The 13,913-nt window shown below is 39.4% G+C and overlaps 1 protein-coding gene across 2 annotated transcripts in view; it reads right to left on the bottom strand.

Moving 5' to 3' along the window:
- SLC9A7 (solute carrier family 9 member A7) overlaps positions 1–13,913 on the bottom strand; it is a 176,898-nt gene that overhangs the window by 65,341 nt on the left and 97,644 nt on the right. For both annotated transcript variants that reach the window (XM_012749714.3, XM_012749715.3), the window contains exons 2-4: positions 12,246–12,445; positions 9,553–9,630; positions 2,768–2,844 (exon numbers count right to left, since the gene is read on the bottom strand). In XM_012749714.3, coding sequence (XP_012605168.1) covers positions 2,768–2,844; positions 9,553–9,630; positions 12,246–12,445 — 355 coding nt within the window. The remainder of the gene's footprint in view (positions 1–2,767; positions 2,845–9,552; positions 9,631–12,245; positions 12,446–13,913) is intronic.

Consider the following 13,913-nt stretch of genomic DNA (forward strand, 5'->3'; position numbering starts at 1 on the left):
GCTCTATGGTTGGACACTTAGCCAGGAACATGGGCAAATAGAACTTTGGCACTAAGTAATGGTTTGCAGTTAATGTTATCTTGCTGAAGCATCTGAACATTTCATTTTTATATTTTATTTTATTTTATTTTAGAAAGAGTCTCTCTCTCTGTTGCCCAGGCTAGGGTGCCGTGGCATCAGCCTAGCTCACAGCAACCTCAAACTCCTGGACTCAAGCAATCCTTCTGCCCCAGCCTCCCAAGTAGCTGGGACTACAGGCATTGCGCCACCATGCCCGGCTAATTTTTTCTATATATTTTTAGTTGTCCAGATAATTTCTTTCTATTTTTAGTAGAGAAGGGGTCTTGCTCTTGCTTGGGCTGGTCTCGAACTCCTGACCTCGAGTGATCCTCCCGCCTTGGCCTCCCAGAATGCAAGGATTATTGGCATGAGCCACCACGCCTGGCCTAAACAGTTCATTTTTAAAAGTTGTGCTAACAAGTATAGCAACAATGAAGTATGGTCTTCAACTAGCAACAAAGTTAAGGCATCTTAAGCAACTGGGTCATAGAGGGCAAAGGAAGTGATAGAACCTGGCATAATGTATAATAGATTGCTACAAAATTCACAGGATTCTAAGATAAAGCATTTAAACTTACAGAAATGGGTAGACTGGATGAAGCTGGAGAGAAAAAAAAGGGTTGGTCACAAAGATCCAAGGTATCAGCTTATTACTTCCTTCTCTGCCAAGGATTATTTCAAAGAAGGGAAAAGAGACAAACTTCTGTATATGTCCTATTAGAACATCAGCATACCCATCAACATATCTGGCCTCTTACTCTTTGCATGGGCAAGGCACGTCAGCAGCAGCTCTCCTTATACCATATAGAACACAACATGGTCCAAGAGGGACCACCAAGTTAAATTTTTCAGCTTGGCTGGAGCACATTTCCTATAGGAGAGCTTACAAATTGGTAGGAGTGCGGAATGTTAAAAGGTCTAGTACGTGCTTTATGAGTGGGTGTGTATATGTGTGCACATGTGTGTGTGGTGGCAGCAGGGATAGCAGCAGCTTCTGGGGTTAGAAGAATAAAAATAACCACAGACTTGACTCATTGTATCTACAGCAAATCCTCTAATAATGAGATTCTTGATGTGAATCAAGAACTATGTCATTGCCCACTTTTGTGTCTTGAATGCCTAAAATAGTGGGTTGGCTAAGCTAGGAGCAAAACAACTATTTTCAGAATGGAATCCTTTTGAGAAGAAACAGCTATGACTTAACACTTACCTACTGTGTGCCAGACACTGTTCTGGACATTTAACAAGTTCGATTTCAGTTCACAGCAAGTGTGTGATACACATTTGATTTGTCCTTTGCTGTGTATCAAAGGTGTCTCATCTACCTTTTAAACACTTCCTGGAACTAGACCTTCCTCTCCATTTCCTTCCACCAGTCTTAGACCTGGGCAATAGACTTCTCTCTCTGGCAGCCTTTTCCCCATTTTGCCTCCCATCATCACCAATGCCAGTTATGTAAGCTATCACTCTTCAATGATCTGTCAACTCTTAAAGGACAAAGTCCAAGCCCTTCCTTGTTTGATGCATAAAAATCCCCTGCTTTTCTTTCTAGGTTTCCAGCTAATGTTTAAAAAATTAATGAAAATCCTTACTTTATTCAGATTTTCTTAGTTTTTACTTAATACTTTTTTCTGTTCCAGGGTCCCATCCAGGATGCCACATGATGTTTAGTCCTCAAATCTCTTTAGTCTCCTCTTGGCTGTGACAGTTTCTTAGACTTTGCTCATTTTTGATGACATGGCATATCTGAGGAGTACTGGTCAGATATTTTGTAGAATGTGCCTCAACTTGGACTTGTTTGTTTCTCATAGTTAGACTGAGGTAATGTTTTTGGGTAAAAGACCAGAGATATAAAATGCCCTTCTCATCACAAATAACAAGGGTGCATACTATCAACATGACCTACCACTGTTGGTGTTGACCTTGATCACCTGGCTAGGGTAGTGTTTGCCAGGTTTCTTCACTGTAAAACTACTCTTTTTTTCTTCCTCTCTGTGCTGTACTCTTTGGAAGGAATTCACGATGCACAGCCTACACTCAAGAGTGGGGGTGAGGGTGAGAGGAGGGACTAAGCTCCACCTACTTAAGGGAGATGTATGTACATAAAGTATTTGGAATTCTTAAGCACAGAAAACCTGTCTTTTCTCACCAATTTATTTATTTATCCAATCATTTATTTATATCTGTATAGACTCCAGTATATTTTATAATTTGGGTGATAATCTAATACTATATTATTTATTTTATTGTTCTTCAGCAATTAGGGGGACTTTGGCCATTTACAGGGGCTTTCAGGTTGACTCTTGTGTCTCTGTGACATACTCCAGTGTCCCTGTGACATACTACACATTCTTTTGTCTTCTTGTCTTTTGAGCACTCTCTTACTTTCTGGCATTGCAAAATGCTCCATTTTCATCTTGTATATCTCCTGCCTCAGCCTAGAATTAACCATATCTGAAAGGAGTTCTGATTCTTTTTTATCAAAGAATGATAATAGAAACCAAAATCTGGGTACTGGGTATAATTTTATTTCATTTTAGTTAATTTAAATAGCCACATGTGGCTAATAGCTACCAACTGGAGAGTGTAGCTTCAGATTCTAACTGCCATCATCACAAACATCAAAATACTGGACTCTGTGGATCCCTATGGATCTCATCCCTTTGGAAAGTGTGTAAATTTGGTCACATAACAAAGATTCGCTTACCCAATAATGAAACAGGAAACAGCAGTCCCCAAGAAGGCATAAGCCAGAATAGATCCAAGATTTCTGAAAAAGTGTCTCTAAGTAAAACAAACAAACCAGGAATTACATTGTGATTTTTGACAGTGATCATAAGAAACACATTAAAAGTCTTTAAAAAGTGGAACTCTACTTACCACTTCCATTACATCAAATAATAACTGAAGTTACTCCTGAATAATGCTATTTATTCTTAAATAATCATGGTTTTAAAATATTTTCTGTACTGTGAAGGACTGAGCAATGACTAAACAAGGGCTTAGTAAATTTTCAGACAAAACTACTCTGGCTAATTATATTAAATTACATTAAGTGTGTGTGTGCATTTGGCATTGTATGTGTATAAGTAGAGACCAAATCATTTTTATGGATTCAACCCAAACCATTATACTTGGTGAGCATATCACTTGTAGTCCTAGTGGTACCTTAGAAGGTCATCACAGATACAAGTTTGAAACAAAATGTGAAAGTGACATCTAAAGAGCTTTCAGCTTAATTTGATATCAGAAAACAGAGTCCTAACTATCTGCTCATGGGACCTGAAGCGTCTCCTTACATTCATCTAGATTAATCTTTGAAGGCTGGGAAAAAGGGACATTAGAGATGGATGTGAAGAAAGGAAAAACAGGTAGTTCCATGATGGACAAATTTATATGGGTATAAATTCGTACCAATATAAGATCTAGGATTATTCAAAAAGAGGTGACAAAACTGCAATCCTTTCAGTGCTTCTGCACATTTATTACCTTAAAAAATATAAACACACACGCGTGCACACGCACATGGATTTACTTCTTACAAGTCATTAGGCCAGGCCGGGCGCGGTGGCTCACGCCTGTAATCCTAGCACTCTGAGAGGCCGAGGCGGGAGGATTGCTCGAGGTCAGGAGTTCAAAACCAGCCTGAGCAAGAGCGAGACCCTCTCTCTACTATAAATAGAAAGAAATTAATTGGACAACTATTTTTTAAAAATAAAAAAACAAGTCATTAGGCCTGTGGGATATTCTGATGGAGGAGAATTCTGTCTATTCTTGGGATCCTGAGTCATGGTTCTTCCTCCTTAAGACATAAGCTATTCTCATTCAACAATCAGAACTATTGAACAAACAAATCCCCCCTCCAAATACCCTGATCCAACAACCTACCCAGATTTTTTTTAAAAAGCAAGAGAGCCCTAGCATGCCAGCTGAACAATATCAGGGCAGGGAAGACAGGGTACAGAAAAGACTCCAGCCTAGATCAGGCAGCCACCATGAAGCACGACCAAAGGACTTCAGGCAATCTCTGGCCTGTGTCACAGACAGAGGGGCTTCAGCCTTCTCCAGTGCTTGCCCCATCTGAGGCTGTGATAGTGTCCAGAAATGCCTAGTGTCCCTAAGCCACATGCTCAGAAGACAATCCTTCAAGGACTTGCCATGCCGACAGTCACCAAATGAGGGTGCTGCTTGTACATATGATGAACATATTATGTTTCCTCTTAAATCTCTGTCCCCAGTCTTTTTGGTTTTCAGCTAATGTGTTTATCCACCAATGTTTTCAGAAAAATTAATTATATTTGAAAAAATCCACAACTGTGAACCCACTTCCCTTTAAAAACAAGGGCTTAAACCAGGGAGTGCTAGGGGTACATCAAGAATGAGGCCTGAGACCAATGACACTCATGTGAAGTGTCCACGAACACATTTCAATCCCAGATGTGCTTTCCCTTGCCACTCAGATTTCTTTTGGGTAGACATTCCCATGGTAAGTTTGAATATGTATTAGATAAATTCACATTGATTATATTAACCAAGGCAAAAAAATAGGAATGTAAATCTGCCATCAAAAACACATTCATAATATATTCTAAAATCACACACACACACACACAATTACTCATCTTTCATTCTATCTTTGAAGCCTGAGAAAAAGTGACAATAGAGATGGATGTGAAGAAAGGAAAAGCAGGTAGTTCCATGATGGACAAATTTACATGAGTATAAATCCACACCAATATAAGATCTAGTAATTATTCAGAAAGAGGTGACAAAACTGCACCTGCACCTCTTTTAAAGTAAAACTGAAGTTTTATTGTACCTTGAAGAGATATACTACTTATTTGTGTATTATGTCTAGTACTTAAATGTATACTTCGTACTTCAAAAATTACCTTCACATATATTATTAGCTCATCCAATTATCACAACAACTCCATCTGGAAGGTGCTATTTGGATCACCTCATATGAGAGAAATCTAAGGCTCACAGGCATGGCATGAGTTGCCTGAAGCTATACATCCACCAAACCTCAGTCCCAGAACAGGAAAGAGTCTCCTGGCCCCAGAGCATTGTGCTCTCACCATGCAAGCTGCCCTGCCACCTGGCTCCTCAATTCCCACCGCTTCCCTTTGGGGAAGAAAGGACAAGAGGTGTTCAGTGAAATCCTAGACCTTTCATCCTATCCTTATTTGGCAATGAAACAGCCATGACTGGTTCAGAGTCCCCCCTACTTTTCCTTCTCAGTTACAGAAAGACAAGAAGAGAAAAAAAGGATATGATGGCATGCCTCAGGAAAGCCTTCAAGAATCTGAGCCTAAGACAGGCCAGGATGAAAAGGTTTGCTTTTGGTGAAAATCCCCCTGACATCCTAATTCCTAGCTGTACCATGCTAAGCCTTACACTCCTACTCCTTAGAAAACCCTATCCCCTGCCGTTCCCCACTGACAAGTTTTAACGTGTGTGTGTGTGTGTGTGTGTGTGTGTGTGTGTGTGTGTGTGTGTGGTGGGGAAGTTCACCAAAAATGAAGGCTTCTCTAGGTGAACTCTTTCCCTGCCAAAGCCCTCTAAGCAAACCATGACTGGTGGCACAAAATAAAAGCTAATTCCAAGATAATTTTTTCACGTCAGAAAAAAAAAGGCCCATGTCTGCATGATGAGTATATGTGCATAGCTCACAGGGTCTGAATGCTATCTGCTTACATCAGTTACATGGTGAAATATTCATTATACATTTAATTGACAGTAGGTTTAATCATAGATTACAACCATATTAAAAACCAACTATTTAAAAAGGAAAGAGACTAAGCTAATACTTGATAACCTGAAAGACTAGCTGTGATATCATGAAATATATATATACTGGTTTTCACCCATGGTTCATGGGTCATAACTCCCATAGCCCTTGTTACAGTCTTTTGTTATAATATTGAGGTGCTTTAGGCCTCAGAAACAGGCCTCAGAAAGTAGAATATCTCTCTCTGACCTTTTCTTGCCCTCCTTTCACCTGCTCCTTTTTCTCCCCAAGGCAGGACTCTAATTTTCCCCCACTTTTCCATAAAGAAATTCTCTGATCTACCTTGTCTTATTGTAGACCATAAGACCCCCATTTCAGAAGGGGGTCTTTTCAAAAATACACAGGCCCATACCCAGGATGAGGGAATGCTACATACAGAGGCCAAGAAGAATCTAAACAGACAGGACTGGCTGGGTTTCCCTACTCACTTAGTATTAGATCATATCCTTTTTGTCCAACCACATTTCTCCATGGTTATCAATCATCCTTATCCAACAAAGTCTCCATAAAAGGCACAAAAGAACAGGGTTTGGGGAGCTTCTGGATAGCTGAACATGTGGAGGTTCCTAGAGGTGGTGCCCCAGGGAGGGCATGGAAGCTCTGTGCCCCTTCTCCCATACCTTGCCTTATATATTTCTTTATCTGTATCCTTTGTTATATCCTTTATAATAAATTGGTAAGTGTGTTTCCTTGAGTTCTGTGAACTGCTCTAGTAAATTAATCAAACCCAAAGAGGGGATTGTGGGAACCCCAACTTCAAGCCAGTTGGTCAGAAGTCCCAGAGGCCCGGAATTGTAACTGGTGTCTGAGGTGGGGCAGGGGAAGTCTTAGAGACTGAGCCCTCAACCTGTGAGATCTGACACTATCTCCAGGTAAATAAAGTCAGAATTGAATTGGTGGATACTCAGCTGGTGTCTGCTGTAGAATTGATTGCTTGCTTGTTGATGGGGTGAAATCCCCACACATTTGGTTACAGAAGTCTTCTGTGCTGACTACTATGGTGTGAGAGCAGAGGAAAAACATTTTGTGCTTTTTTCCACTCAGACTAGCATTTCAAAAACAACTTAAATTGATTGGGAACTGGCAACGCCTGTTCTTTTTCTTTTGAGAAAACGGGGCTTATAAAGGGAAGGCTCTGCAAAAACTAAGGTGTTTTTCAACCATTAGAGTGGCTTTCACAATCTGTGATTTGGTTTCATTTTAAAGCAACTATGATTTTGATTATTCACTAAGATTATTTAAAATACCAAATTACTCATCACCCATTTGATCTGAATAATAGTTCCCAAATTCTCCATTTAGACAAAGAATAACATTATTTATACCCATAATATTCATTTCCTGTCTATTATATGTCAGTAGATGACATACAGATCCAAATGACTGGCAATCCTGTAGACTAGTCAGGAAAAGGATTTTTGGGTAGAGAAAACCTAAATCCAGAGGCAGTGAAGCACAAAGGAATGGCCCTGGGCCTTGGAGTCAGACAGAGAGGCTTAACCTTGACTTAGTCCCACACTATCCATATAACCTCATACACATCATTAATTATTCTGAGTTCGGTTTCATCACCAGTGAAATGCAAGACACTCTCCACGACAAATGTGTGTTGGGCTGGTGTGCAAAAACACACAGGCTCCTGCTCCTCGACCAACCATCTTGGAGAGGGAACTTACGTTCCATTCCTCTCCCTACTCCCCTTTTGCCCTGAAGATTATATGGTAAGAAGGGGTCACTTGATCTCTGAAAGGGGAAACCAGCTTGACCCTGACTTGTAGTAGTGACCCTCTTGTGCAAGGTGGGGAACTGTTCCTGCTCCTCTGGCCTCCATGTTGCAAGCAAATGAGGCAGCCTTTGCAGATGCAGCAATTTCTAGGATCTCTCCATTTTCAGTTTCCCCACCTGTGACTGTGATCAATGTAGTAGCTAAAGGACACGCATCTGACTTCAATTCATGAGGTAGATTGTAAGGAGCCACATCACTAAGGGCTAAGGGCTACAACATGTGTTTACTAAGGTCTTTGGATCATAAACCAATCATTTAATCACAAATCAACTCCTTGTGTCTGTTTATCAATGAGTTGGAAACCTGGGGGAGAAGTGATGTGAGCTAATCTCCAATCACCATCAATTTCTAACAGAGTTTCAGTAAAGATTAGAAAGAATGTATGTAAAAACAGAAATAAAGAATACATACAAAGTTCCTAATACATAGCAGATGCTCCATAAACTATAACTATATTTATGCTAGTTGGAAATAATTTAAAAACCTTCTGACAACTGCAGAGTGGCTTTGACAGAAGAACCAGCCCGATGGGCAGGTATTCTCTCATAAAATGAGTTGGGAAGTACTCCTTCCTATATTTTCTGAAAGACATTGTGTAAGATTGGTACTATTTTTCTTGATATAATTCACCAGTGAAACAACCTGAATTTGTGGGAAAGTTTTTAATTATGAGCTCAATTTCTTTAATTAACATAGGTCGGTTCAAGTTTTCTACCTCTTCTCAGATCAGTTTCGATAATTTGTATCTTTCAAGGAATTTGTCTATTTCACCTGGGTTGTCAAATTTATTGGCACAAAATTGTTCATAGTATTCCTTTATTATCCTTTTAAGAGTCTGTAGTGATGTCTCTTCCTGATATAGTTAATTTATTTATTTCCTCTTATTTTCCCAATTGATCTAGCTGGGGTTTATGAATTTGGGAGGATTCTCTAGTTCCTAAGAATATTCTTGAGTTTTATTTAGTCTGGCAAGGTCTCTTTTCTCTAGACTCACTGAACAGGTTTCTTTTGGTCCTCATTCAGAAAGAGAGCTGAAACAAGCTCCCTGGCTATTGTCTGAGGGAGGCCTTTTGGGAGGCTAATTTTCATACAAATGAAAGCCACCACACCACCACACCATTTGTAAAGGTATTTGGTATTTTTTTATTTAATTTTTTTTGAGACAGGATCTTGCTCTGTCACCCAGGCTGGAGTGCAGTAGCATGATCATTGTTCACTGCAACCTCAAACTCCTGGGCTCAAGCGATCCTCCTGCCTCAGTCTACCGAGTGGCTGGGACTACAGGCATGCACCACCACGCCAGGCTAATTTTTTCTGTTTTTAGTAGAGACGGGGTCTCGCTCTTGTTCAGGCTGTTTTCAAACTCCTGGCTTCAAGTAAACCTCCCACTTCGGCCTCCCAGAGTGCTAGGATTAGAAGCCTAAGCCACTGCACCTTGGCTGTCGTGTTTTATTACTGTGTAGTATTTTATGATATTGATATTCACAGTTTATTTAACCATTCACCTATTATAGGACATTTTGTTTTTTTCCAGTTTTTGTCTATTACAAATAAAGTTGTTATAAACAATCAGGCATAGGTTTTTGTGTGAATATAAGTTTTCATTTCTCTGGTATAAATCCTCAGGAGTAAAACTGCTGAGTTGTATGACAATTTCAACTTTAGTTTTATGAGAAACTGCCAACTTGTTTCTCAGTGTGGCTGTACCATTTTACATTCCCCCTGGCAATGTATGAGAGTTCCAGATTCTATAACAGAAATGAATCACTGATGGTGAGTCAACTATAGACTCTGAGTGGGTGCTGAATACAGTAATAAGCAATCTGGAAGAAGGAAAAAAACTAGAAAATTATGCAGGTAAATTAACACAGAGATTCACAAGCTTTAAGAAATACTGGCAAAAACCTCTTACCTTCTTTAAACTGTATCCAGCATGGAAAATAATTGGAGGCAGCAGAATGTTGAAAAACACCTCTGGATCAAATGTTACCTAAAAGTTTAAAAAGAAAAAAGTCAAATTTTAGTTTAACACCAACTGGTGCTATAATATTTGCTTGCTATTTGAAGCCACTGACTAAAGTTTGCATATTTACAGCAAATGATATAAATGTGAAAAATCATGGACTCAGCCCAGAAGAGAAATCACAACCCTCCCTGTGGACTAGCACATTCTTCTCCCTACAGCACTTGTGACTTATGATCTTGATGTGTTGTTTTAAGACATATTAAGATCTAACAGTTGAATGCAATTTTGAGAACCCACAAAAAGCTTTCCGCCAATGTTTTCAACGTTTTACTTTCAACAAGAAATAAAAATATCTTGATTTTTATCATGCTTTTTAAAAGGCTCAACTGCAATAAAAGATGTTGTCAAGATTATTAACTCCCTAGATCCTCTCACAGAATCCTTTATAGACATAACTCTAATGAATTTAAGTCTCTCTTGAGTGACCAGCCTTCTATGACACTTGACATGGCCTAGGTCAAAGTCACCAGTGATGCTAGTGGCTTCCTGAACATCAACATAAACTCAGCAACTCTAAGGGGACTGAAATTACCTGTAGGTTTGATGCAGGGAAATCACTTTGAAACTTTTAGATAGCAAAGTCTTATCAGATCCAGAAAAGAATTAAGCATTCTATAAACATGCTAACATTTTTAAAGAATTTGTCCATGGTGGTAGATTAACTGGCTTTTATTTCAATTATTTTAAATCTTCATTTTAGTTATTAAAAGTTAGCTTTTTTCTTTAGAAATTAGAGATGTTAATCACCCTAATTAAAATTAGAATAGTTCTTTCAAATTACGATTTATTCTATCTTCTTCTAAATATAAAAATAGTCTGCAAAGCAGGGAATGTCAGAATGAGAAGGAGCCTTGGACAATATCTACCCAATATGAAGACACTGGGCCCAAAGAGAGTGAGACTTACATGAACTAGTACAGAGTTTTCTGGCACACAGTCTAATGCTCTTTGAATCAACCAAGGTGCCTCGACATGCCTCTTTTCCCCTGAACTAGCAACAACAATCTCGGCCTTCTTTTTTCTCCCACCTTTGCTTTGTGCAGTAAAGTTTTAAACAAAGAGAATTTAAATAAACATTTTTCTAAAGATAAGATAGCAAAAGTAAGCTTTATCTTCTATCATGATCTAAAAGATGGAAATGGGTTGGTATCATTTCCCTTTCCCTCTATCTTATCCAACATGAAGGACTCAAGCTGCCATTCCCAAATAGCCATTAGCATGGTGTTTACATTGGGTAACTTTCTCAGTTGCAGTTAATTTCACAATGTTTATAGAAATCCCATGCTTTCTCAGGAAGCATGGAGAGAAAAGACATACTAGTTCTGCCATTAAGAACATAGCAAAGATGATCATGTTTAATGCTCCAGGTAAAGAATAATTTTTCTTAATAGGGTAGATTCCAAGAACATTAATAATTTAATTTTGGAGCACACTCTCACTCTGTCTTGGACTGTAAGCCTTCACACACATTAGCCTTGTTCTATATTAAAAGGGGCCTCCTACAACCCGGATCTCCCAGCTCAATACACAGAAGCTTTCCTGCAGATAAGTGAATAAGATAATGAAGATAAGGTAAGATATATCTATAAGGTAATGAAATGTATGTCAATTAATACAGATCTCTTGCTTATCCTGGAAATCATCCCATGTGAGGAGATACATAATACTTTTTCCTGTGGAATATTTTTGCTATCCCAACATCAAATGAAAAACAATGCTTAGACTCAAATTATAAGAAAATGAGACCACCTTCTTCCCCTGAAGATTAAACCTTTGGCATCAATCACCAATGAGAGTAAGCACTCAAATATTTATATAACATGGCAGAAGCACCATGAAGAATTAAGAATTGCACTTTTGAATACTGAATAAATAAGCTAAAAGTGAAATCAGTCTTATTTTAAGAGCCAGGCACAGTGGCTTATGCCTGTAATTCCAGCACTTTGGGAAGCTGAGGCAGGAGGATTGCTTGAGCCCAGGAGTTTGAGACCAGCCTGGGCAACATAATGAAACCATATCTCTACAAACAACTTTTTAAAAAATTAGTTGGGTGTGGTGTCATGTGCCTGTAGTCTGAGCTACTCGAGAGACTGAGGCAGGAGGATTGCTTCAGCCCAGGATTTTGAGGTTGCAGTGAGCTAAGACAAAGACACTGCACTCTAGCTTGGGTGGCAGAGCGAGACCCTGTCTCTAAAAAGTAAAAAATAAAAAATATTATTTTAAGAAAGAATCAATCTCATCCCTAAACCACAGCTGGGATAAGAGACATAGTAAAGAAGAGATGGTGGCTGAAGAAATGAGCTGAGTGAGGACGGATGTACAAACCCACTGCACAATCAGTGGCCCACATCAGCTACAGATCCTAACAAACCAGCAGAGGTTACAAGTTGAAAGGCTCGAGTTAAGATCTGGTTCCTTCTTTTCTTCAACATGGCCCAAAAGCTTCCTAAGAAAATGAAGAGCCAGGAATGTTATTGATATTCCAGGAGTTTGGAAAGATTTCTCTCCACAAGGTCAAGATGAGTACGGGAGTCAACAACCACATCAGGACAATGATAGCTGAACATCCCCCAGCTCACCTTGCGCAGCATGTCATTCTGCTCTACATTGTTGATCTTGCCAGGGCTGATTTCTCCTTTCAGGGTGTATTCGAAGAACTTCCCACTGACATTCACTAATAAGGTGCTGAAGGCCCTGTCTTCCTGAGTGCAGCTGAGTGACTTGTCACGGCCACTAGTGGCAGGGGTACCATATCTTAGGATCACACCGACGATGAGCCCTGAAACAGAGTAGGAAAAAACCCATCAGGCCTGAGGAAGGATAGAGAAAGTGTGGAAATAATGGCACAGTTTATTTTTAACAACTAATTACTGCAAAAGTGATCTTTGAAACCAGGTATGGGGTATATAGTTTAGGAGCAACTGCACAGACTTTCAGATTTTAAAGGGTTAAGCATCCATCTCTTCTGGACCAGTTTAAGTCACTCAGCTACCAGGAGAACAAGGTGGGACAGAAGCTTTGGTGGTTATTATGGTACTCTGAGCACTTTTTAATACCTGATCATGTCTCATTTCTCAGGCTTTTGATGGAGGAAGGTGGGATAATAGGCAGTGAAGTTCTTTCTGCCCAGGTCAGCACAAAGCAGAACTGCTGAACTCTTTGATTTTCCCCAGCAGCATCCCTCAAGCCAGTCCTGCTGCCATGTGCCAGCAAGGACCAGGCCACTGGAATTTCTAGTTACTATAAATGCAACTTGCTTCGCCACACACCAGAGGAAGGAGGGAGAAAATAAAATTCTTTTGCTTATTTCATTTCAAGCACTGGATATCATGGAGAAGGTAATTATACCCCTTGGGAAACTAAACACTACAGTAGAAATTTGAGCAGTCATGATTCAGGGGCTAGAGAGCTGGCTTCTTGGGGCTACGGCTATGATACAGCTAAGATAATCAGATGCAAGTCCTTAAGTCTCATTTCCTTCTCAGTAGGGCTTCCTTATTAGCAAAAAATAAAAAGGGCAAAATTGTGTATAAGCATTCAATCCCTTGAATGAGGAAGGCATGTTGCTCCCTTGGTCCTGGAAATGAGTCAGACGTGCCCAAGTAAAAGTGAGTGAAATGTGAAATAAATAAATAAACAAACCACAAATAACTACCAGACACTTTCTATAATTTTCTTAGGAGGAAAATTTCAGACTTCTAAATTTAGTTCTTTGCCAGCAATATTAAAAGATAGAATAGGCCATGTGCTGTGGGCTCATGCTTGTAATCCCAGCACTGTGTGAGACCAAGGTGGGAGGATCACTTGAGGCCAGTTAGAGACCAGCCCCATCTCTACCAAAAATGGAAAAAGTTAGTCAGGCATTGTGGTGTGCACCTGTAGTGTCAGCTACTAGGGGGTCTGAGGCAGAAGGATCACTTGAGCCCAGGAGTTTGAAGTTGCAGTGAGCTGTGATGATCCACTGCATTCTACCTGGGGCAAACAGAGTGAGAACCTGTCTCAAAAAAAAAACAAACAAACAAAAAAACGATAGAGTAATAAAATGCTCCCTCATCTCATTTTGTCATCAATGGAGAAAGTTATAAGAGAAGAAGAAATAACAATGCTTACTATATTCTATGTATAATGTTCTATAGTGTGTCTTATCACCAACATATATAAGAACTCATATGACATTGTTGAATAGCAAATAATATATGAAATCAAGAAAAATACAGTTCTTTAACCCAAAATATGTGTCTGTATTA

This window comes from Microcebus murinus, chromosome X (genome assembly GCF_040939455.1).
Source record: "Microcebus murinus isolate Inina chromosome X, M.murinus_Inina_mat1.0, whole genome shotgun sequence".
Taxonomy (NCBI): domain Eukaryota; kingdom Metazoa; phylum Chordata; class Mammalia; order Primates; family Cheirogaleidae; genus Microcebus; species Microcebus murinus.